General features: G+C 37.1%; 1 protein-coding gene across 3 annotated transcripts in view; it reads left to right on the forward strand.

Moving 5' to 3' along the window:
- The window catches only part of KLHL5 (kelch like family member 5), a 92,076-nt gene that overhangs the window by 29,913 nt on the left and 35,009 nt on the right, over positions 1-27,154 (forward strand). For all 3 annotated transcript variants that reach the window (XM_039468346.2, XM_039468347.2, XM_039468348.2), the window contains 4 exons: positions 3,484-3,666; positions 14,473-14,609; positions 15,647-15,843; positions 20,498-20,710. In XM_039468346.2, the coding sequence (XP_039324280.1) occupies positions 3,484-3,666; positions 14,473-14,609; positions 15,647-15,843; positions 20,498-20,710 (730 nt within the window). The remainder of the gene's footprint in view (positions 1-3,483; positions 3,667-14,472; positions 14,610-15,646; positions 15,844-20,497; positions 20,711-27,154) is intronic.

A 27,154-nucleotide genomic window follows, 5' to 3' on the forward strand; every position in this document is an offset into this window, starting at 1 on the left:
TAAGCTACAAATTAAATGTTTCCATGTAGACTAGAAATATTCAACAATGTATTCATTACAGTGAAAGTCTAATATAAAAGATTTGAATGATCTTAAGTAATTTTTTAAAATATGGTTTATTATCTTAGTGTTATATAAATAAAACTAAGCAGAGATGTTAGATATATTTCCTTTGTTGTTGTGTAAAAGATCAAATGGAAATCAGAGAGAAATATATTTTAAATGCTTCAGGAATGGCCTATACCCAGATGTTTGTGTGGTGGGTTAGGATGTCTACTGGGTTTGCTAAAAGCCATTTTAAATAAGAAGTATGAAATTTAGTTATAAAAATTGATAATGTCAGGTATCATTTTTTTAAAAAGATAACCATCCAAACAACATTATGTAAAGACAAAAGGCTGTAATTACAGGCCTTCCCATTGGCCACTGAAAAGCAGGATTCTACTAACAGTAGCTTACCTCGAGTGTGTGCTTACTCAGTGCTAGGGCTGTGCATGCATTATATCATTTAATAATCTTCTCTTGAGGGATCCCCTAAAAGACAGTGCTATGTATTACTTATTTCTTTTTTACTGTTGAAGAAAGCCTTAGAGAAGTTAAATAACTTGTCCAGAATTATACATAGTAAGTGACAGAGTGAGAGTTGAACCCAGGTCTATAGGACTCTAGACCAGAACTGCACAATGGAACTTTCGGCATTGATGGAAATGTTCCATTCCGTATCTGTACTGTCCAGTTTGGTAGCCACTAGCCCCAAGAGGCTATTAAACACTTGAAATATGACTAGTCCAACTAAATAACTGAATTTAAAATTTTTATTTAAGTTAAAATAGGCTCATAGGGCTAGTGGCTACTGTATTGGACAGCACAGCTCTAAAAACTTCCTAAATGTGCTTAATCGTTCACCAATACCTCCTTAATTATCTTTGCCTATTACATGCTAAACAAAAGATGTAATAGGAAAAAGAAAGTAAGGAAGTGTTACCAGAGGTGCTTACCTGAGCGTGGGGAGCGCCAAAGAGAGACTTGGGTCAGCATGCAGCTCAAAGTTACAATTAGGAGGAACAAGTTATGGTTCATACAGGAAGGTGACTATGGTTAATAATGTATATCCCTCACCACAATAAATGATAAATATTAGAGGTGATTAATTTGCTACTTAGCCTGATTTGAGCAGGTCACAACATATACATGTATTAAAACATTACATTGTACCCTATAAATACATATAATTGTTATTTGTCAATAATATTAAAAAAATTATTTTTAAACTATGATGTTTAAATCCCGCTTCACACCTAGTGAATCAGTCTCAGGGAAAGAGGCCTTGAACACTGAAACTGAAATGTTCCCTGGGTTATCGTGACTTGTTTCAGCATCTGAACCAAAATACCCTGAAAGTTCTTGACAAGAAAATTATTAACCGGGCATATGCCAACATCAGAAGTAGCCTGTAATAACAGTGATGATGGTATTACAAAGTTTTTTTATTCTTTCAAAATTTAACGTTGATTAGCAACTGTGTTAGATGATGGCAATTCATTGCTCGAGAAACATTCAACTAATTTATTTGTTTAATCATTACTTATAATTTGATATGAAGCACAAGAAATGTGATACAAAAAAAGAAGTACTTGATTTATTTACTTGTTCTTGAATTTATGGCTTATAAAAATTATAATTTTCTCTCCTCCTTAGGTCACTAATGCTCTTATAATCATTTGTCAATATTTTAACAGTATAAAACTTTATTGAAAAATATTTTAAATCTTCAAATTATTCATCAAAACCACCATTATTTTTTTGCTTATGTTATAGTGTCTCCTAAATTTTAAAATGATTTATAATTCTCATTTATATATATAAACAATGTATTATTACATACTATTCAACCTATTTTTATAATAATGATCTTAAATGTATTACTTGACTTGGATTTTCCAAGTCATTTCATCAGTAATATTCATAGTGTACCACACATCCTTTCTAGATAATGTACATTTGACTTCTGTTGTCATTGTTGACAATTATCCTCCAAGAGCATTTATCTGGTGCCCATGTTTGTATGGTACTGAAAATAAATGGGACTGGGAGGATTTAGGAAGGAATATTTATCAGTTAAGGCATTGTTAACTTCTAAAACAGATAAATCTTGGTTCAGTGTGAGTGTTCTTGCTTGAGTGATCTTTTATATATTTTACTTCTTTGTCTAAGTCTTCAGTCCTCTCCATGCAACCTGTGGATAGAGAAAGAAAATATGGAAAAGACATACCTCTTCATAGCCACTTTAAGGTGAACTGTGTGCTGTAACAGTTCATTTCCATAAGACCACACCTATTTGCTAGAGAGGCTGAGAAATGCAGTCTAGCTATATTCTTAGGGGCAAAAAAAAAAAAAAAAAGGATATTTTGGTGAACACCTAACAGTCTCTGTCATAGCCGTCTCTGCTATGAATGAACTCTGTGACTCTTGGCCAGGAACTTAATCTCCTTGGCTTCTGTTCCATTTACTTTAAAAGTAAGAGATCTGATGACTTTTTCTTTTTTGTTAAGGTTATTAGGTATATGAACAAGATTCTTTTAAAATATAGTGGGGCTCGATTCAACAAAGCATTTGTCGCAACCATAGTATCCTTAAAAGAAGATCTGATAGAAATGAGAACTAAGTTATAGCAGTCAGTGGTTTTATAGTTAATTGCATAACCAGCTGACTTTGATTACTTAAGTGATCCTGGAGAGGAGAACTGGTGGTGAGGGTGGGGAGAAAAGTGTACTCAGGATTTCATTCTTAGTCCTCATCTTTTCACTTTTTCACAATTTTTATCAGTAAATCATATGAAAACAAACATAGAATTCAGACTCTTCAAATTATAATTTAGAAATTTCAAATTTTTTTTTAGACAGCTGTATTAGGCTATCAAATTGCTTTAGCCTGTAATACAAGTTATAGATTACCTGGGCATTTGAGGACTGGACAGAGAACCAAAAGAATTATTTATGACACTGTTTTTATGACAGTGTATTTTTTAATGAACTGTGGTACATAACCCATTTTTAAGTGAAGGATGACTTGAATTTGTATCTCCAAAATAATTTAATTGCCTTTCTGCCTTCAAACATGAGAATAATCTCTTAAATCCTTAAATATAATGTTAGGAGATATGGTTATCAATATGAATATAGCTTAGCTCTTTTTCAGTAGAGACATTGGCTTTAACAGAGAAAAGACCTCACAAAAGGATACTACAAAGTAGTGTATAGCAATTAATTAACAGTTTATATTCACTCACAATGTTTATGAGAAACATATGACTTGAGGCATCATAGATTTTAAGAGACAAAAACGATAAATGATTATACATTAACGTTGATTGATAACATTGATTTCTTCTGTTACATTTAAGGGCTTTCAAAGGACTTAATAGGAAAGATATTTTTAATGTGACAGTGGTATTTCAAAATGTGTGTTTTTTTTTCTTTTCAGGACTTCTAATAGTAGTCAGACATTATCATCCTGTCATACTATGGAGCCATGTTCATCAGATGAATTTTTCCAAGCCCTTAATCATGCCGAGCAAACATTTAAAAAAATGGAAAACTATTTGAGACATAAACAGTTGTGCGATGTAATTTTAGTTGCTGGTGATCGCAGAATTCCAGCTCACAGGTAAATTGTTTTCTATATTTCTGTATGTGTGAAATATTTCCTCGATAATTTGGTTATGTATATTGAGGTAACCTACTTCAATTGACTATTATGTTTTTGGGAAGGGGTGTAGTTCATGGGATTTCCACCAGGAAAATAGTTCAAATGAAATTATTACACATTTGGTGATCCTCAAAGGGTCATTTTCCTGCTATAAAAGCACAATAACAAAACATACTGGCCTCAGATAGGTTGGTATTGTTTTGTATAGACTTCAGCTGCTAGAAGAAGCTTTTATGCTATATTCTATTAAATACTTACAGTAAACTCAATGGAAATTAAAGCTTGTGGATATTTAGAAAAAGAAAAGCTGGTGAATTGGAGTAACACAAAGTCTTAAGAGTTTTTAAAATAGCCACATCTATTCCAACTTCTGTTTGTTGATTTCTAAGAAGTATGAAAAACAGTGCTAGGGAAAACAAAACCTTTACTACAAATTACGTATTATTTCTTGAAGTAAGAAAATAAAAGAGCTGTTAAAGAATAATTTATTTTCATATAATTCTGTATTCATTTGTTCATTGTTAATTACCAGTATGATTCTCAAAGGTTTTGTTTCTTTTTTTTTTTTTTTTGATGCCCTTCAAAACTAATTAATGCTCTGTCCCAAAGATTTTTTTTTAAACCTTCTAAAGTGAGATAACATTGGAAAAAGCCTTCTAGATATTGGCTTAGGCAAAGACTTCATGACCAAAAACCCAAAAGCAAATGTAACAAAAACAAAGATAAATAGATGAGACTTAATTAAACTAAAAAGCTTCTGCAAAGCAAAAGAAAGAATGTAAGTTAACAGACAACCCACAGAGTGAGAGAAAATCTTCACAATCTATACATCTGAGAAAGAACTAATACTCCAGAATCTACAAAAAAAAAAAAAAATCAGCAAAAAAAAAAGTCCCATCAAAAAGTGGGTTACGGACATGAATAGACAGTTTGTGAAAGAAGATATACAAATAGCCAACAATCATATGAAAAAGTGTTTAATATCACTAATTATCAGGGAGATGCAAATCAGAACCACAATGCGATACCACCTTACTCTTGCAAGAATGGCCACAATCATAAAATCAAAAAATAATCAATGTTGGCATAGATATTGGTGAAAAGGGAACACTTTTACACTGTTGGCAGGAATGTAAACTAGTACGAACACTATGGAAAAGTGTGGAGATTCCTCAAGGAACTAAATGTTAAAATAAATAAATAAATAAAACTAAAAGTAGATCAACCATTTGATCCAGTAATCCCACACTACTATCCATCTACTCAGAGGAAAAGAAGTCATAATATGAAAAAGATATTTGCACACACATGTTTATAGCAGCACAATTCAAAATTGCAGCCCAAATGCCCATCAATCAAGTGGATAAAGAAAATGTGGTGTATACATATATGGTGGAATACCACTCAGCCATAAAAAGGAACAAAATAATGGGATTCTCAGCAACTGGGATGGAACTGGAGACTTGTTTTAAGTGAAGTAACTCAATAATAGAAAACCAAACATCACACATTCTCACTCATAAGTGGGAGCTGAGGTATGAGGATGCAAAGGCATAAGAATGATACAATGGGCTGGGCGTGGTGGCTCAGGGCTTGTAATCCCAGCACTTTGGAAGGCTGAGGTGGGTGGATCACTTGAGGCCAGGAATTTGACATCAGCCTGGCCATCATGGCAAAGGTCTGTCTCTTCTAAAAATAAAAAAACTAGCCAGGCATGGTGGCGTGAACCTGTAATCCCAGCCACTGGGAGGCCGAGTCTCGAGTATTGCTTGATCCTGGGAGGCAGACGTTGCAGTGAGCTAAGATCATGCCACTGCACTCCAGCCTGGGCGATAGAGTGAGACTCTGTCTCCCAAAACAAACAAGCAAAAAGAATGATACAGTGGACTCTGGGGACTTGGGGTAAGGGCTCAGAGGGGAGTAAGGGATAAAAGACTACACATTGGGTACAGTGTACACTGCTTGGGGGGTGGGTGAACCAAAATCTCAGAAATTACCACTAAAGAACTTACTCATGTAACAAAACACCACCCATTCCCCAAAAACCTTTTAAAATTAAAAAAAAAAAATTAACTTCCAAAGTGGAAATAAGATCATTAGAAAGAATTGGCTTGGTCTTACAGTTTTCAATGACTCAATTAGCATACATTTATTGAGATATTACTGTATACTGTGACAGAAAGTCCAGCTTATGAACATGGGTTTGTTAAAAAGCTATTTCAACCCGAATTTCATAGAGGCACCTTAACTTCTGTATTTCCAAAACGGAACTGATTACCCTACCTGCCATGCTTGTGTGAGCCATGAACATCTCACTTAGATGACTATTGCAAAAGTCTCCTAACTGATCCTCCTTTCCTCCACTCTTTGCCGCTACATTCTGTTTTAACATAGCTACCTGAGTGATCCTTTAAAGTGGAACTCAAATGCAGTCATTTCTTTGATCAAATCGTGCACTGACTCTTCATGAAGTCAGTGAGTGTGAAAGACAAAGTACATGTAATGGCGTACATGATCCAGCCTCCTGTTACCTCTCTAGTATTCTGTCCTATTGGTCTCTTTCTTGCTCAGTCAGCATCAGCCACACAGAAACTCTTGTCGTTCCTTGTGTGTGCCAGGCGTGCTGCTCCTGCCTTTGGACTTTTGCACTATTTCTTCTGCTTGAAGGCTGTTCCCAGATACCTGCATAACCAAATCCTAAACTACCTTCAAATCTTTGCCCATGTCATCTTCCAGTGAGACGACCTATTTAAACTCACCACACTTTCCCCATTTGCCTTTACCCTACTTTTTCCCCCTTAGCACTTATCACCTTTTAACATACTATAGAATTTACTTCTACTGATCATTGTCTCCCTACCCTCTAAATGTAAGATTCCATGAGAGAAGGGATCTTTTGTCTTATTTTGTCCCCTGATGTATCATCTCAGGTATCTAGAACAGTACCCATTGGACACACAGTAGTTACTGGACACACCTAAGTGTTTGCTTATTAAATGAATCAATAAATAAATAGGCAATTTTCAGAAGGAGCAACCTGAATGGCCAGTAAACATTTGAAAAACCTCACTAGCAATCAGATAAATGAAAATTGAAACAAAGAGATACCATTTATAGATGGCCCAAAATTTTAACATCTGACAATATTATGGGGAAAATGTTAGTCTTATCCAATGCTGGTGGGGTCTACATTGGTATCTTACTCTGGCAATCTTGTGACTCAGCAGTGCCACTCATGGGGAGGGACGAAAATGGAATTAGGAGGGACCCAACGATTATCTGTATCATAATTTTTATTTTAAAAATGAAAATATTTAAAATCGAATCAAGTGTGCTGACTCGGAAATATCTTCAAGACATTATCCAATGAAAAAATGCCTGTTTCAGAAATACAGCCCGGTTCTATAACTCACACCTGTATTACCAGCATTCTAGGAGGTCCAGGTGGCCTGATCACTTAAGGCCAGGAGTTGGAGATCAGCCTGGCCATCATGGCAAAACCCCATGTCTAATAAAAACAAAAAAATTAGCTGGACGTGGTGGACACATCTGTAATATCAGCTTCTCTGGAGGCTGAGGCAAGAGAATTGCTTGAACCTGGGAAGCAGAGGTTGCAGTGAGCCGAGATCACAGCATGGCACTCCAGCCTGGGAGACAGAGTGAGACTCTGTATAGATTTTTTTAAAAAAGGATATGTTTCATTTAAAATTTATTATATATGACTGTCAAAAACTTAAGAGATATAACTAATATATTTTATAATTATAAAAATATAGATTTATAGTGTTATTACAACAATTTTTAAACAAAATACAGACTAAGATAATAACAGAACATTGGCTGGGCACGGTGGCTCATGCCTGTAATCCCAGCACTTTGGGCGGCAGAGGTGGGCAGATCACCTGAGGTCAGGAGTTTGAGACCAGCCTGGCCCACATGGTGAAACCCCATCTCTACTAATCATATAAAAATTAGCCAGGCGTGGTGGTGGATACCTGTAAATCCCAGCTACTCCGGAGGCTATGCCAGGAGAATTACTTGAACTCGGGAGGCAGAGGTTGTAATGAGCCGAGATTGCACCACTGCACTCACACTGTCTCCAAAAAATACATAAGTAAATAAAAAGAATTATAAAAATTTAAAACTTGCTAGCAAAAATCATTTTCAAATGTCTACCATATATTCACTACTTCTATAATTAATTTTTTTAAAAGGCTTAGGTTATTTTTAAAAATGATAATAACTTTTTAAAAAATATATATGTTTTATTGCATTTTAAGTTCTGGGGTACATGTAAAGAACATGCAGGACTGTTGCATAGGTACATACATGGCAATGTGGTTTGCTGCATCCATCCTCATCACCTATATCTGGCATTTCTCTCCATGTCATCCCTCCCCAACTCCCTGCCCCCCACTGTCCCTCCCCTAGTCCCCTCCAACAGACCTCAGTGTGTGATGCTTTTCTCTCTGTGTCCGTATGTTCTCGTTGTTCAACACCCGCCTGTGAGTGAGAACATGTGGTGTTTGATTTTCTGTTGTGTCAGTTTGCTGAGAATGATGGTTTCTGGGTTAATCCATGTCCCTACAAAGGACACAAACTCATTGTTTTTTATGGCTGCATAGTATTCCATGGTGTATATGTGCCACATTTTCCCTGTCCAGTCTATCATTGATGGGCATTTAGGTTGGTTCCAAGTCTTTGCTATTGTAAACAGTGCTGCAGTGAACATACATATGCATGTGTCCTTATAATAGAACGATTTATAATCCTTTGGATATATACCTAGTAAATGGGATTGCTGGGTCAAATGAAATTTCTATTTCTAGGTCCTTGAGGAAGCGCCACACTGTCTTTCACAGTGGTTGAACTAATTTACACTCCCATCAACAATGTAAAAGTGTTCCTACTTCTCCATATCCTCTCCTGCATCTGTTTTCTCCAGATTTTTTAATGATCACCATTCTAACTGGCGTGAGATGGTATCTCAGTGTAGTTTTGATTTGCATTTCTCTAATGACCATTGACGATGAGCATTTTTTCGTATGTTTCTTGGCCTCATACATGTCTCCTTTTGAAAAGTGTCTGTCTGTATCCTTTGCCCACCTTTGAATGGGTTTGTTTGGGATTTTTCTTGTAAATCTGTTTTAGTTCTTTGTACATTTTGGATATAGGTCCTTTGTCAGATGGGTAGATTGCAAACATTTTTTCCCATTCTGTTGGTTGCCGGTTAACTCTAATGATTGTTTCTTTTGCTGTGCAGAAGGTCTAGAGTTTAATTAGATCCCATTTGTCTGTTTTGGCTTTTGTTGCCAGTGCTTTTGGTGTTTTAATCATGAAGTAAGTCCTTGCTTATGCCTATGTCCTGAATGGTTTTGCCTAGGTTTTCTTCTAGGGTTTTTATGGTGTTAGGTCTTATGTTTAAGTCTTTAATCCATCTGGAGTTTATTTTAGTGTAAGGTATCAGGAAGGGGTCCTGTTTCTGCTTTCTGCACATGGCTAGCCAGTTTTCCCAATACCATTTATTAAACAAGGAATCCTTTCCCCACTGCTTGTTTTTATCAGGTTTGTCAAAGATCAGATGGTTGTAGATGTGTGGTGTTGCCTCTGAGGCCTCTGTTCTGTTCCATTGGTCTGTATTTCTGTTTTGGTACCAGTACCATGCTGTTTTGATTACTGTAGCCTTGTAGTATCGTTTGAAGCCAGGTAGCATGACGCCTCCAGCTTTGTTCTTTTTGCTTAGAATTGACTCGGCTATGCAGGCTCTCTTTTGGTTCCCTATGAAGTTTAAGGTGTTTCTTTCCAGTTCTGTGAAGAAGGTCATTGGTAGCTTGATGGGGATAGCGTTGAATCTATAAATTACTTTGGGCAGTTTGGCCATTTTCAGGATATTGATTCTTTCTAACTGTGAGCATGGAATTTTTCTCCATCTGTTTGTGTCCTGTCTTATTTCATTGAGCAGTGGTTTGTAGTTCTCCTTGAAGAGGTCCTTTACATCCTTTGTTAGTTGTATTCCTAGGTATTCTATTCTCTTTGTAGCAATTGTGAATGGCAGTTCATTCTTGATTTGGCACTCTTTAAGTCTGTTATTGGTGTATAAGAATGCTTGTGATTTTTGCACATCGATTTTGTATCCTGAGACTTTGCTGAAGTTGCTTATCAGTTTCAGGAGATTCTGGGCTGAGATGATAGGGTCTTCTAAATATACAATCATGTTGTCTGCAAATAGAGACAATTTGACTTCCTTCTTTCCTAATTGAATGCCCTTTATTTCTTTTTCTTGCCTGAAAGCTCTGGCCAGAACTTCCAATACTATATTGACTAGTAGTAGTGAGAGAGGGCATCCTTGTCTAGTGCCAGATTTCAAAGGGAATGCCTCCAGTTTTTGCCCATTCAGTATGATACTGGCTGTAGGTTTGTTGTAAATAGCTTTTATTTTTATTGAGATATGTTCCATCGATAACTAGTTTATTGAGAGTTTTTAGCATAAAGGGCTGTTGAAGGTCATTGGTACCTTTTGTTGAAGGCTTTCTCTGCATCTATTGAGATAATCATGTGGTTTTTGTCTTTGGTTCTATTTATGTGGTGAATTATGTTTATAGACTTGTGTATGTTGAACCAGCCTTGCATCCCCGGGATGAAGCCTACTTGATCGTGATGTATAAGCTTTTTGATGTGCTGTTGCAATTGGTTTGCCAGTATTTTATTGAAGATTTTTGCATCTGTGTTCATCATGGATATTGGCCTGAAGTTTTCTTTTCTTATTGCACCTCTGCCGGGTTTTGGTATCAAGATGATGTTGGTCTCATAAAATGATTTGAGGAGGATTCCCCCTTTTTGTATTGTTTGGAATAGTTTCAGAAGGAGAGGTACCAGCTCTTTTTTGTATGTCTGGCAGAATTTAGCTGTGAACCCATCTAGACCTGGGCTTTTTTTGGTTGGTAAGCTATTAATTGCTGCCTCAACTTCAGCCCTTGTCATTTGCCTATTCAGGGTTTCGACTTTTTCCTGGTTTAGGCTGGGAGGGTGTAAGTGTCCAGGGATTTATCCATTTCTTCCAGATTTATTGGTTTATGTGCATTGAGTTGTTTGTAGTAATCTCTGATGGTAGTTTGTATTTCTGAGGTATTGATGGTGATCTCTCCTTTATCGTTTTTTATTGCTTCTATTCAGTTATTCTCTTTTCTTTTTTGTTCATCTAGCTAGCGGTCTGTCTGTTTTGTTGATCTCCTAACCAGCTCCTGGATTTATTGATTTTTTTGAAGGTTTTTGTGTGTCTCTATCTCCTTCAGTTCTGCTCTGATCTTGTTACTTCTTGTCTTTTGCTAGCTTTTGAGTTTTTTTGATCTTACTCTTCTAGCTCTTTCAATTCTGATGATGGGGTGTCGAATTTAGATCTGTCCTTGCTTCTCATGTGGGCATTTATTGCTGTATGTTTTCCTCTAGACACTGCTTTAAATGTGTCCCAGAGATTCTGATACATTGTGTCTTTGTTCTGGTTGGTTTTGAAGAACATCTTTATGTCTGCCTTCATTTCATTGTTTATCCAATCAACATTCAAGAGCCAGTTGTTCAGTTTCCATGAAGTTGTGCGGTTCTGAGTGAGTTTCTGAATTCTGAGTTCTAATTTGATTGCACTGTGGTCTGAGAGACTGTTTGTTATGATTTCTGTTCTTTTGCATTTGCTGAGGAGTGATTTACTTCCAATTATGTGGTCAATTTTAGAGTAGGTGCCGTGTGGTGCTGAGAAGTATGTATGTTCTGTGGATTTGGGGTGGAGAGTTCTGTAAATGTCCATTAGGTTTGCTTGGTCCAGGTCTGAGTTCAGGTCCTGGATATCCTTATTAATTTTCTGTCTCGTTGATCTTTCTAATATTGACAGTGAAGTGTTAAAGTCTTCCACTATTATTATGTGCGAGATAAGTTTCTTTGTAGGTTATTAAGAACTTGCTTTATGTATCTGGGTGCTCCTGTATTGGGTGTGTATATATTTAGGATCGTTAGCTCTTCTTGTTGCATTGATCCTTTTGCCATTATGTAATGCCCTTCTTTGTCTCTTTTGATCTTTGTTGGTTGAAAGTCTATTTTATCAAAGACTAGGATTGCAACTCTTGATTTTTTTTGCTCCCCATTTATTGGTAGATCTTCCTCTGTCCCTTTATTTTGAGCCTATGTGTATCCTAGCATTTGAGATGGGTTTCCTGGATACAGCACAATGGGTTTTGACTTTTTATCCAAAATGTCAGTCTGTGTCTTTTGATTGGAGCATTTAACCCATTGACATTTAAGGTTAATATTGTTATGTGTCAATTTGCTCTTGCCATTTTGAAGCTAGCTGGTTGTTTCGCCCATTAGTTGATGTAGTTTCTTCATTGTGTCAATGCTCTTTATCATTTGGTATGTTTTTGGAGTGGCTGAAACTGGTTGTTCCTTTCTATGTCTAGTGCTTCTTTCAGGAGATCTTGTAAGGCAGGCCTGGTGGTGATGAAATCTCTGAGCACTTGCTTGTTCATAAGGGATTTTATTTCTCCTTTGTTTATGAAGCTTAGTTTGGCTGGATATGAAATTCTAGGTTGAAAGTTCTTTTCTTAAGGATGTTGAATATTAGCCCCCACTCTTCTGTCCTGTAGGGTTTCTGCTGAGAGATCTGCTGTGAGTCTGATGGCCTTCCCTTTGTGAGTAACCCAACCTTTCTCTCTGGCTGCTCTTAGCATTTTTTCCTTCATTTCAGCCCTGGTGAATCTGACGATTATGTGCCTTGGGGTTGCTCTTCTTGAGGAATATCATTGTGGTGTTCTCTGTATTTCCTGGACTTGAATGTTGGCCTGCCTTGCTAGGCTGGGGGAGTTCTCCTGGTTAATGTCCTGAAGAGTGTTTTCTAGCTTGGATTCATTCTCTCTGTCACATTGAGATACACCTATCAAATGTAGATTAGGTCTTTTCACATAATCCCATATTTCTTGGAGGCTTTGTTCATTTCTTTTTATTCTTTTTTCTCTAATCTTGCCTTGTTTTATTTCATTGAGTTGATCTTCAATCTCTGATATCCTTTCTTCTGCTTGGTCAATTCAGCTATTGAAACTTGTGTATACTTCGCAAAGTTCTCATGTTGTGTTTTTCAGCTCCATCAATTCATTTCTATTCCTCTCTAAGCTGTTTATTCTCGTTAGCATTTCGTCAAACCTTTTTTCAAGGTTCTTAGTTTCTTTGCATTGGGTTAGAACATGTTCTTTTAGCTCAGAGATGTTTGTTATTACCCACCTTCTGAAGCCTGTTTCTGACCATTCATCAGATTCATTCTCTATCCAGCTTTGTTCCCTTGCTGGTGAGGAGTTGTGATCCCTTAGAGGAGGAGAGGCATTCTGGTTTTGGGTATTTTCATCCCTTTTGCACTGGTTTCTTCCCATCTTTTTGGATTTATCTACATGTGGTCTTTGTGGTTGATGACTTTCAGATGGGGTATCTGAGTGGATGTCCTTTTTGTTGCTTATGAAGTTATTTTTTTCTGTTTCTTAGTCTTTCTTCTAACAGTCTTGCCCCTCTGCTGTAGGACTGCTGGAGGTCCACTCCAGACCCTGCTTGCCTGGGGATCACCTGCAGCGGCCACAGAACAGAAAGGGTTGCTGCCAGTTTCTTCCTCTGTTATCTTTGTCCTAGAAGGATACCTGCCAGATGTCAGCCTGAGCTCTCCTTTATAAGATGTCTCTTTGGATATACAGGGATCAGGGAGCTGCTTGAGGAGACAGTCTGTCCCTTACAGGAGCTCAAGTGCTGAGCTGTGAGCTCCATTGTTCTGTTCAGAGATGCTGGGCAGGTAGGTTTAAGTCTGCTGCAGTGGAACTCATAACGTCCTTTTTTTCCCAGGTGCTCTGTCCCGGTAGGCGGGGCTTTATTTATAAGTTCCTGTCATTCTGCTGCCTTTTTTCAGAGATGCCCTGCCCAGCGAGGAGGTCGCCCAGTCACAGTCTGCCAGCAGAGGCGTTGCTGAGCTCTGCCTCAGTAATGGCGGACTGCCTTGGTAATGGTGGATGCCCTTCCCCCCACAGAGCTGGACCGTCCTGGGTCCAGCTGTGCTTGCTGAAACTGTCAATCCAAAGCATTTCAGATTGCTGGTCTTTGTGTGGGTGGGACCAGCCAAGCCAGATCACCTGGCTCTCTGTTTCAGCCCCCTTTTTTCCACTTGAACATGTGACTGTCTCCCAGGTGTACCAGTCACCAGTTGAAATGGTGCCCGGATTTGTGTGAGTTTTTGTGTGGAGACCCGCTGCACTGGCTGAAACAGCCATGCTGGAGACTTGTGGCACTTTTCCGCTCCGGAATCTCCTGCTCTGTGGGCAGTAAAAATTTGTTTGGAAATGCGGCGATCACTCACCCTCTCATTTTTGCTGGGAACTGCAATCCAGAGCTGTTCCTATTCAACCATCTTGGATCCTCCCCCCTCCCCCAACAAACAATAACTTTTACATTTTTTCCTTTATATAGTTGATTTAATGCTATGGGCTTATAGCTTGTTTTCTGGATGTTATAAAGCATTATTTTAGTAGTAAGCTGGTAAAGCATTCACCTCAGCAGAAAGTTTGGTAATGATAATTTATTATTCAAAGGAAGGAAGTAGGGCATAAAGTAATTTGTCAAGCTTAAAATGCATTTTCCTAGTACCATGCACTCTGAGTAACAAACAAAATAGAAGCAGCAGCAGCATTTATTAATGAACATCAACTTGAATGTGGTCATTGATTTTTTTTTTTCCTAATGTGTTCTCAGATTGGTGCTTTCCTCTGTCTCAGACTATTTTGCTGCCATGTTTACTAATGATGTTAGAGAAGCAAGACAAGAAGAAATAAAAATGGAAGGTGTAGAACCGAATTCATTGTGGTCCTTGATCCAGTATGCTTATACAGGTAACAAGTCTGAAAATGTAAATTAAAGCCTCTTAGATTGATGTTGTATTATTAGATTTTGGATTTCTGTCTTTAGAAAGCATGCCATCGCTAACAGTTAATTCTTCTATTGTCATCACTACCTTTTGTATTTAACCTGGTGATAAATTAAAATCTCCATATTACAACCTTTAAAATGGTTATTATAATTAAGCTTTTGAATGTCCTTTTACAATGCTAACATAAAAATTAATTATGTAGCGTCAAATTTTTGCATTTAAAATTTGAGAGTTGGCTAGGTATAGTGTCTTAGCCTTGTAAATCGCAGCACTTCGGGAAGCCAAGGTGGGATGGATGATCGCTTGAGTTCAGATCGCTTGAGCTGAGGTGGGATGGATGAGCCATTGGTTACACCACAGCACTCCAGCCTGGACAATAGAACGAGACCCTGTCTAAAAAAAAAAAAAAAAAAAAATGAGAGTTATACAGGTATATTGTAGATGTAAGTTACTAACTAATGCATAATTTTAAAATTCTGAAAATAGGCCAGGTGTGGTGGCTCATGCCTGTAATCCCAACACTTTGGGAAGCTGAGGTGGATGGATCACGGATCGGGAGTTCAAGACCAGCCTGGCCAATATGGTGAAACCCCAGCTCTACTAAAAAATATAAAAATTAGCCGGGCGTGGTAGTGCGTACCTGTAATCCCAGCTACTTGGGAGGCTGAGGCAGGAGAATCGCTTGAACCCAGGAAGTGGAAATTACAGTGAGCTGAGACTGTGCCACTGTACTCTAGCCTCGGCAACAGAGCAAGACTCCATCTCAAAAAAAAAAAAAATTCTCAAAATAAGCCATTAGTTTTTATTTTAGTAGATGTCTCAAACAGCTAATAATTTTTTCCACAGTTAGGCCTTTTCTTTTTGGAATGTCTTAAATCATGTAGGTCTGTAATATATGTAATGAGTTCTTATATGAAACCACTACTGTTAACATCAGTTATTTTATAAAATAAGGTTAATGTAGTTCCTTAGCTAATGGGATTTCTTTTTATCATTAAGGCCGCCTTGAATTAAAAGAAGATAATATCGAGTCCCTGTTATCTACAGCTTGCCTTCTTCAGCTTTCGCAGGTTGTAGAAGCATGCTGTAAGTTTTTAATGAAACAACTTCATCCATCCAACTGTCTTGGAATTCGTTCTTTTGCTGATGCTCAAGGTTGTACAGATTTGCATAAAGTGGCTCACAATTATACTATGGTATGTATTTTTTGAAAGTGAGAAGGCCTATCCTGCGTATGCATATTTCTTATTGTTGCAGGCTTATCTACATGTTGCTGTTTTCCCGTGGCTCTGCCACGTGTCTTGAGACTGATCTTCATTGCCCTAGTGTGTCATATTTTCATTGAGTTATAATGGGAAAGCAACAAGTAATACTTCTCCTGGGCATATGAATCAAGCCCTAAGTTATGACAGTCACTGGGAAGCAGAACAGTGGCCTAGGACTGTTTCATTAAGATTTTCAGATTTGCTGCTTTTTAAAACAGGACTCTCCCCAAACATTTTACTTTGCTGAACATGGATGAAATTCTTCAGGATTGTTCACATATTCATTGACAGAAATTCGTGACAAAGGTTGCAACATACTGGTAGAGGACAAATGAGAGGCTTTTTATTAAGGATAAATCTGACTATGTATAAACTATTTACAGCCATGTAGAATGATGTTTTTATTCATTATAGCAAATTATATGCTCAATAAATCATAGAAGAGGTTCTGATTTAGTAGCCTGAAGGATAATAAAATGAAATAATCTGTACCACCAACCCCCATGACACAAGTGTATCTGTATAACAAACCTTCACATGTACCCCTCAATAAAAGTTAAAAAATGGATGGACCTAGGATAGTAAGAAAATAAGGGCATGTTGAGTGCATAGCATTAGAACCAGCCTCTGTTGTCTTAGCAGTAGAGGGGTACAGGCATGGGAGGGTGTGTGGATTTTTAAGGAATGATCATGTTGCCACACTGTAGCAGTTAGTTCTTCACACCTGGGCAATGACTGAAGAGTGTTGCTTTAAATGCTTCAGTTTAGGGCAATACAGTTTCTAAGAGAAGGAAAAATGTTAACATTCACATACATGAATATAGTTATAGATATCACTAGTTTTGTCAACATTTAGAAAATGTATTTTGCCTGCCCTCTCCTTCATCCTTCCGTTGAGAGACTGAGAATGCTTTAGGAATCTTTCATTAGAGAAATAGATATTTGGAAAAATTCTAAGAATAGGTATTTACAATCTTGGGAAGATCAATTCTGTCTACTTCATGAGCTTGGTGTGAGGATTAGATGTTCTGATTAACACTCAGAACATTGATTGGCATGTCATATATCCAGTCAATGAGTCTCATTCCATTGTTGTCATCATCATTATATAGATTTCCTCTATCCAACACAGTAAGAATTTTTGGGAGGGAACAAAAGCACTCACAAAACCACAGCCTTTATGACTCCTCCGTATGGTGTAATCATTTCTCAGGAAAGTTTCTTGTTTATGATAGTCACAGAGCCTCAACTGGTAAAATAAGAGATTGTACAACAGGACAATAATATATAGCCCTAGCATGCTATGAGGTTGACATTTAAAAAATTAAGTCCATTGAAATGTTTCTTTTCCCTTCATCTTTATCATTCTTTGTAGATTCTCATTTTAACCATACACCTGCAATTTCAACTACTTTTTTGAAAGAGATGAATATAAATATAGTTAGATTTTTTCTTTTTTTTTTTTTTTTTTTTTTGGAGACGGAGTTTCACTCTTGTTACCCAGGCTGGAGTGCAATGGCACGATCTCGGCTCACCGCAACCTCCGCCTCCTGGGTTCAGGCAATTCTCCTGCCTCAGCCTCCTGAGTAGCTGGGATTACAGGCACGCACCACCATACACAGCTAATGTTTTGTATTTTTAGTAGAGACGGGGTTTCACCTTGTTGACCAGGATGGTCTCGATCTCTCGACCTCATGATCCACCCGCCTCAGCCTCCCAAAGTGCTGGGATTACAGGCTTGAGCCACCGTGCCCGGCTGATTTTTTTCTTTATAATTATTTATAATTTGAATAATTATCTTTTTTCTGGGAAGGAGTTTTATTCAGGTGAAACCATTTGTATGCATTTAGGTCACTCCTGTTTACAGTAGAGGCATGATTGCTGCTTTAACGCTTACACAGAAATTAAATTTAAATTCGCTGGATATTTTTAAAGCTATTTTCATAGTCAATTAGTTGTGGTAGATTTTTTTTCTCAAGGCCATTATTTAACATTATTCAGTTTCAACAGAGACATGAAATTGAATTCTAATAACAATAAGTAATTTAGAGGCAGGTAGCCTGATTTGAATTGTTGCTATGGGAACCGAATGAAAATGTATAGCAAAATTCAATCTTCAATTTAAATAAATCTCTCCATAATTTCATTTGCTTAAAAACTATTCTAAAAGGGGAAAGGGCACAATGCTAGCAAGTGTTTGGTAGCATGATAGTTGTGTGTGTTATAATATGGATTTAAAATATAAAGCATAATACCATGCCAGTGAGTTCAATCAGTGAATGGTGTGTGGACTGAGGATGTTCACTGATCCTGTGCAAATACAAGTCGTAAAGGATGAGGAGTCCTCCCCAGGATCCATGAATCTAGAAACCTGTTTTCTCATTCTGCCTGCCATTGAACATGACCTGGAGCAAGTCATTTAGCCTCTAACAGAGTCTTAAGACTGCTTGTATCACTACAACTATTTAATGTCATTTTGAATTTATGACACAAATATAAACATTTAATTTTAAAACTTAAAATTGTCTTTCTCAATCTAGAAGACTTATAAAAAAACATTGAAATCTGCGAAAGTAGCTGCTTCAAAACCAAATTAATACTTTTGAAAAGTACTTTGTGTTTGTAACTTTGAGTTCAATAGTATTTCATAAGTTGTTAAAAAACTCAATTTTCACTTAATATAAATTATACTGGAATGGAATGAACATTATTCTGAAATAGATATATCAACAAATAATTTGTTAAGTGAATATTTATGTGATAGTCCTTCTGTTACTGATGAAATGCAATTAATGGCATTTGAAAGTACAGAATAGTTATACCAATGTATAAATCTGTCAATTATACTATATATGTTTAAGGAATTGGAAATGTATATTATTATTTTAATTTCTTCAGAAACTCACTTAACATTTTATCATAAGTATCTTTCCATGTATGTAGCTACATGAACTTTGCCTTTGAAATTTTTAATGCCTATTTAATATACAGCTCCCTATGCTGAACATGTAGGCTATTTCCCATTTTTTTCCGTTATAAATAATAATACAGAAAATCACTGTTAGGTATTTAGCTTTTTTGCTGATGAATTATTATTTATTAAGGTTTAAACTACAAGTGGGATAACTGGGTTGAGAGTTTCAGCATTTTTGTAGCTCTTGCTATGTGTTACCAAAATAATGTCAGTATGCAATTCATTACAACCTTTTGCTTCAAGCCATTCTAGCATGGAAATTTTATTAAAATATGTTTCTGAAAATGATAATCTATCATTTAAAATAGACTCATTTGGACATCCTTGAACAAATCATGATAAATTGAAGCAATTGAACTTCGTTAATTATTCACGAATGGTTTTCCCCTTTAGAACTTCTACTGATAGGAATGTCAAGCTAACATGTATTTTAGATCAGTACCTCACTCAGGTTACCACAGGCTATATGGAAAATATAATTTTTATTTCAGTATAGAAGATAGTTATTGATAGTCCTTATCTCTAGCTCTGATTTAAACAGCCTTAGCTTCCTTCTTTAGTAAATCTCCACATGCTGAGACAGCAATAATAAATCAGAAGTCTGAAACAAACATTAAGGGACAATATGTGTCTAGCACTTATATTATAACTATGTAAACTATCCATTTATTAAGACTTATAACCTTTCAAATCAGATGGTTTTCCTTCTCTCCAGATTAGTTAGCATAATAGCCTATCAGGGTCATCTCACACCTAACGGCATTTTTATTTCCCATTTCACATTATAGAGGATTTGATTCTAATGTGAGGCCAAGACTGAGTCATCTTTAGTCTAATGTCCTGATTCCAGGGCATTATAGGTCACTATTTTTATTTTCCCTTGGGTCCTTTTTCCTATGAGATCAAAAGAACTTTGTAAATAAACTATATTAGAAGAGATTAAACATTTAAAAACAAACCCTTAGAAGAGATAAAAAATTTGAAAACAGACCGAAAATCCTAGATGGTCTTATAAAAAACATGAAAACTACCTTAAAGACCAATTTGGTTGTAGTATAGCCCTAAGGATAGATACTCGTTCCAGGGAGGATCTGAGAAGACTTCTGTGGTCTAGAATGGTTCTGGGAAATCTAGCCATCCTGGAGGCCATTTCTGAGTAAGAGAAGTAACCAAGCTCTTTAGGTATTTGGCTCCACCACTGGCCAAATGCTTCAGCACCCAGAAATCCAACCACTTCTGGTGTCAGAGTATCATACCTCTCAGTGTCTAATTCATTTTTTCTCTCTTCCTTCAAAAGAATTGCCAGAAGTATTTCCTAACTTGAGTGAAGCAATACTTCAATGTCTCAGGTCCATTTTTTAAATGTAATAAATGATACTTTATTACATTTAATTTTTAAGCACTTTAATTCTACTTATATGTGTTTAACAACATAATTGCAGTTTAATTTTTTTTTTCTGCTGTGTTTGTTTCCTAACAGATAGTAATACATTGTAACATCTAAAATAAAAATTGTGTTTTGGTATCTAACAAAAAACTTTTACTTTATTCTAAGTAAATTGTGATGGTCAGAAGGAGCAATATTGTTTATCTGCTATTTCTTCCCTCTAGGAACACTTCATGGAAGTAATCAGAAACCAGGAATTTGTATTATTACCAGCCAGTGAAATTGCAAAGCTCTTGGCTAGTGATGACATGAACATTCCTAATGAGGAAACAATATTGAATGCACTTCTTACTTGGGTCCGTCATGATTTGGAACAGAGACGGAAAGATCTAAGTAAACTTCTGGCTTATATTAGGCTACCTCTTCTTGCACCACAGGTAATTAATAGGTACTTGTTTATAGGAATTTTTCTTGGCCTATTCTATCAAAGAAAGTAATTTTACATGTATTCCTATGAAATGTGTAGGTGAAAAGATAGTAAACTTATGTTTTCAATCCAGAAGATCTGGTTACCTAAATTACATCAATTAAGTAACAATTTTTTTTTTTTTTTTTTTTTTTTTTTGAGATAGAGTCTCATTCTGTCACCCAGGCTAGAGTGCAGTTGCACAATCTCAGCTGACTGCAACCTCCACCTCCCAGGTTCAGGTGATTCTCCTGCCTCAGCCTGCCAAGTAGCTGGGACTACGGGTGCGAGCCATCATGCCCTGCTAATTTTTGTATTTTTAGTAGAGATGGGGTTTCACCACATTGGTCAGGCTGGTCTCGAACTCCTGACCTCAGGTGATTTGCCTGCCTTGGCCTCCCAAGGTGCTGGGATTACAGGCATGAGCCACCGAGCCAGGCCTCAATTAAGTAACATTCCTGATTTTGGGTTAGTAATTTAGTTGACTCAGATACAAACCTATCATATCAGTTGGAGGAGAATTACTAAACTGTTAATAAAAGGAACACTGGACTCTAGGAACCAGAAAATTTAGATTAATTCCTTTGCCACATGTTTAGTAAGTATCTACTAAATATTGAATTCTGGTGATATATAAGATTAATAAGGTATATTAATAGTTGAAGCTCTGACATTGTAAAACTTTGTGACTTGTCATATTCACACCACTCAGTTTCTTCATCTGTCAAGTAGAAGTCTTCCCTGACTATCTCACAGGATTATTACAAGGATCAGAAACGTGCTCTATGACATAAAATGTGCTATGAATAAAAATATTATTTCAGAATTGAGAGATTAGAGATTAGTTGATGCATTCAAGACAACCAGTCATAATATTTACATGTATAGTTTTCCCCTTTTTACAATTTTCACTGGACTATATAAAAATGTTCCCTGCATACTTTGCTGCCTATCTCAAGGCCTTGAATGGTAAAAGAGGCCTTGAAAGCAGAAAAAGAATGAGCTGTTTCTGTTCAAGGTCAGACTTTCATTTTCTTTTTTTAATTTAAAGTGCCATAAATGTTCTCTTATTTGCAGTTATCTTGAGCATAATGTATTATTTCCTGCTGCTATAAGCAAAAGTTACTGTTTGTTCTTTACGTAACAAAGACAGTAATCAATGTGGATGCTTTGTAAGACCTTCCTCCTCAGATATAAAATATTGTATGAATACATAGGACTGAAACTCTGTAAGTTGATGATAATTCAGGAAAAGTAACATAATAAAATGTTTCTCTTTAAATCAGATTTTTTAAAGGGAGCTACATTTTTACTTCTACTTAGCAGATTTTTTCAAATTTTTTTTTTCTGTCACCAGGCTGGAGTGCAGTGGCATGATCTTGGCACACTGCAACCTCCACCTGCCGGGTTCAAGCAATTCTCTTACCTCAGCCTCCAGAGTAGCTGGGACTACAGGTGTGTGCCACCACGTCCAGCTTTTATTTATTTATTTATTTATTTATTTATTTATTTTTATTTTTATTTATTTTTAGTAGAGACGGGGTTTCGCCGTGTTGGCCAGGATGGTCTTGATTATCTGACCTCATGATCTGCCCGCCTCAGCCTCCCAAAGGGCTGGGATTACAGGCATGAACCACTGCGCCTGGCCTAAAAATTCTTTCTAGCTCAAATCAAACCAAATCTGAAAAATCCTATTAGACTTTGAAAAGAATCTGTACAATTAAGTAACCTGACAATTGACTTTACTTCTGCAGTTTCAAATATTTATGATACTATAGTTGCACAACTCTTATAGACCTTTAAAATGTCTTTTATCCAGGGTAGTGCTGCTAATCCTAGCCATAAGTTCTTAGGGTTGAAAGGCATTTTGGAGATCATTTGTTCCAACACTCATTGTACAAATGAAGTGACAGACCAAAAAAGTAAATCCGTATGTTCAAAATCACAGTGTGATTGCATAAATTCCTCTCCTTCTGTATTGTAGTTTTATTTGGCTTTTGCTATTTGGCTGACATCATAGGGCTAATGAGAGGCCGAGGTGGGACTTGAACCCAAGTACAGTTCTGTACCTTGCCTAATAAACCATTCTGCCTCTTGAGTGTACTGTGTGTAAAATTGCTGGGGGTAGGAGGGAGATGGTATCAGATGGAGGAAGAAATAGATTAAAAAATAAATCAGTGATTATAATGAGATGAAGACTATGATAGACACATGAATGTGGCATTCTGAAAATAATAGAAGTAGCCCACCCAAAAGAGGGGGGCTGACGAGAAAGCAGGGAGAACTTCTTACAGTGTTATTTGATCCACATTATGAATTTGCCACCCCAAAGAGGAGGGCATGATACCCAGGAGAAATAGGAGCTTGTACTTCATTATAAAGTCATGAGCAAACATAATGTGTTTGGGAATTTGAAGGTAGTTTGCATGGCTAGAGTGCAGAAATAAAAGGGGGTAAAGTCAAGAGATGGGGCTGAAGAGGGGAATGGACCAGAACATGGAGAACCTCTAGTCATGCCAAGGAGTTTGAATTTTATCCTGAAAGCAACGAGGAAGCACTAAAGGATTTTTTAATAGGAATGGCATAATTACAATTTTATTTCAGAAAGATTACTATAACTGCATTGTGGAGAATGCATCTGAGGGGTCAAAGCCAAAAACCCATTAGGAAGGCTTTTGGAATTCAGACAAGTGAATTAGGCACACTCTGGCAGTGGATGTAGAGAGAAATTACCAGACTCAAGAGCTATTTATGAGGTCAAACTGACAAAGCTTAATGACTGAATGGTGAGGGTGAACAAAAAGAGGAATCAGGAATGATTCTGATTTGTGCAATTAGGTTAATTAAAAGGTGCCATCAGTTGAAACAAGGAATAGAGAATGAAGAGCTAATTCAGGGGATGGAGAAGGAAGTTGAAGAATCATGTTCCCGAAGCTTCTTGGCACCTTTAATCCTTTTAGAGTCTAAGGGCTTAGACTTTTTTGAAAACTATTTCTTTAGATTGTTGAATCCAAAGGAAAGAGAATGACAATGGCCAAAGAGTACACAAGAGTGCTTGGGATGGAACCCTAGGAAACAAAATATTTAGTGGTTGTTCCCAAACCTGGCTAAATAATTGGATTGTTATAAAAATTGATTTCACACTTCAAAAAGGTGGAATTTTTATCATCAGATGCTACAGAAAAGACAACGAGGGAAAATCCAGTGGTTCTCAAAGTGTGATCCCCAACAGGAAGATCAGTGCCTTTTGGGAACTTCTTGGAAATATAGATTACTAGGCTTCACCCCACACCTACTGAATATGAAACTCTGGGGCTGGGGCCTAGAAAATGGTGTTTTAATAAGTCTTCCAGTGGCTTTGATGCATCCTCAAGTTTGAGAACCATTTTCTACCATAAGTAGTGGTAATGGGAGCTACATTGCCCTATATAATTTAAACGAAGTTACTTTACCTCTCAGTAAAGTACTGTGCTGCAGTATTCTGACATTTAGAGATATTGGCAGTGTTGATTTTTTTCATTGCCAAAAGTGAATGGCAAGATTGTAGAATTAGAGTTATCAATAAAGTTTTGAAGTAGATACTAAAATAATGAAGAAAATGTTGAATTATATGCTGTATGTTTTACTTTAAAAGGTAGGAAAACATAACAATTATTAAATTGCCACATGCCAATCAAATAATAAATTACTAATATTTTTTAAATTGAGATTAGGTCTATTTACCAAGAGAGTTTACTTTTGTGAAATAGTTTCTTTTCCAATGATACCAACTAAATGAGATTTTATCCTACTCTGTAATATGAGACATTCCATTTAGTCCAGCTAGAAGGGATTCAACTTACATATAGTAATTTTATCATAGTGTCTCCAACAGTAGATTCTTAAAATAATGTAGGAGATAATGCATGTTATTATAATCCTCTACCGAATGATCATTTTTGTATGGATTTTCTTTTCGTTCTTTCCTTTCTTTCTTTCTTCTTCTTTTTCTCCTTCTTTTTTTTTTTTTTTGACAAGGTTTTACTCCTTTTGCCCATGCTGGAATGCAATGGTTTTACTCCTTTTGCCCAGCTTACTGCAATCTCTGCCTCCTGGGTTCAAGCGATTCTCTTGCCTCAGCCTTCCAAGTAGCTGGGATTACAGGTGTGTGCCATCACGACCAGCTAATTTTGTATTTTCAGTAGAGATGGCGTTTCATCATGTTTGCCAGGCTGGTCTTGAACTCCTGACCCATCTTGGCCTCCCAAAGTTCAGAGATTACAGGCGTGAGCCACCAGGCCCAATCTTTGTATGGCTTTTAAAAAAAAACTGAATAATCTAGGAGACAAGTATTTATGGTCATTTTATTTTATTTTTATTTTGAGGCAGGGTCTCACTCTTATTACCCAGGCAGGAGTGCTGTGGTACGATCATGGCTCACTGCAGCTTCAACTTTCTGGGCCCAAGAGATCCTCCCACCTCAGCCTCCTGAGTAGCTGGGACTACAGACGCACATCACCACGCCCAGCCACTTTTTAAAAATTTTTATTTATTTATTTTTGAGATGGAGTCCTTGTCGCTCAGGCTGGAGTACAGTGGCACAATCTCTGCTCACTGCAACCTCCGTCTCCTGGGTTCAAGTGATTCTCGCACCTCAGCTTTCCGAGTAGCTGGGATTACAGATGCATGCCACCATGCCTGGCTAATTTGTGTATTTTTAGCAGAGACAGGGTTTCACCATGTTGGCTAGGCTAGTCTCAAACTCCTGACCTCAAGAGATCCACCCCCTCGGTCTCCCAAAGTGCTAGGATTAACAGGCATGAGCCACCATGCCCAGCCAGTTTTTAAAAATTTTTTGTGGAGATAGGGTCTCACAATATTGCCCTGGCTGGTCTTGAACTCCTGGATTCAGGTGATTAAAGTGATTAAAATCAGTAAGTGATTAAAATCAGTAAGATTGATTTTATTTTACTTTTATCAACTTGATAAAAGTTTAAACCATGTGAATAGAAATACTAGGGCATATATACATTATCTAAAAGATTTTGACACCTAAATTGTTTTTTGAGACAGAGTCTTGCTCTTGTTGCCAGGCTGGAGTGCAGTGCCATGATCCCAACTCACCACAACCTCCACCTCAGGGGTTCAAGTGATTCTCTTGCCTCAGCCTCCTGAGTAGCTGGGATTACAAGCGCTCAGCACCACACCCAGCTAATTTTTTGTATTTTTAGTAGAGACAGGGTTTCACTATGTTGTTCAGGCTAGTCTCAAACTCCTGACCTCAGGCGATCTACTCACCTCAGCTTCCCAAAGTGTTGGGATTACAGGCGTGAGCCACCGCGCCTGGCCCACACCTAAATTATTAACATTTTCAATGTTCAGCCTGAATTTACAAGTATCTGAGTCTTCACTATTCTGCTCTCAGTTTAGTATTGTTTTCTACAGAAAGTCAGAAATATAAAATGAGTCAATATTTACTTTAGCATTCTTTTAGTTTACAAGGTCTTGATACTAAAACAACTTTTTTTTTGAGACAGGGTCTCACTCTGCCACCCAAGGTTGAGTGTAGTGGCACAATCATAGCTCACTGCAGCATCAAACTCCTGGGCTCAAGTAATTCTCCCACCTCAGCCTCTCGAGTAGCTGAGAAGCACTGATACCAGTAGCTACAGCAGGGACAAGTCTCAAAAGTATGCTAAGGGAAAGAAGCAAGACACAAGAGTCTATGTATTATATGATTCTCTGTATATAAAATGTCCAGATAAGGCAAATCTATAGAGATAGATCAGTGCTTGGGACAAAAGACGGGAATGACAATGATGAGGAACAGTAAATGGGCATGCGGGATCTAGTTGAGATGATGAAAATGTTGCAAAATTGTTTTATGGTAATGGTTCCACAACTTGGTAATTTACTAAAAATCATTGAATTGTCTACCTGGAATGGATAAATTAGGATATGTAAAATATGCCCCAATAAATTATAAAGAAATATATTGTCAAACACAACCCACAGTGTATCAAAAGGATACACTATGACCAGAAAGGTCTTTTTCCAGGAATACTAGAATGATTATTAAGAAATCTATGAAGGGGCTGGGCATGGTTACTCATGCCTGTAATCCCAGCACTGTGGGAGGCCACAATGGGAGGATCACTTGAGGTCAGGAGCTCAAGAACAGCCTGGCCAACATGGTGAAACCCCATCTGTACTAAAAATACAAAAATTAGCTGGGTGAGGTGGTGTATGCCTGGAATCCCAGCTATTCAGGAAGCTGAGGCAGGAGAATGGCTTGAACATGGGAGGCAGAGGTTGCAGTGAGCCAAGATCGTGCCACTACACTACAGCCTGGGCAACAGTGAGACTCCTGTCTCAAAAAAACAAAATCTATGAAAATCTGTATTATCTTTATTGAATATAATAAAGATAGATTACT

The sequence above is a fragment of the Saimiri boliviensis genome, chromosome 3 (genome assembly GCF_048565385.1).
Source record: "Saimiri boliviensis isolate mSaiBol1 chromosome 3, mSaiBol1.pri, whole genome shotgun sequence".
In the NCBI taxonomy this organism is placed as follows: domain Eukaryota; kingdom Metazoa; phylum Chordata; class Mammalia; order Primates; family Cebidae; genus Saimiri; species Saimiri boliviensis.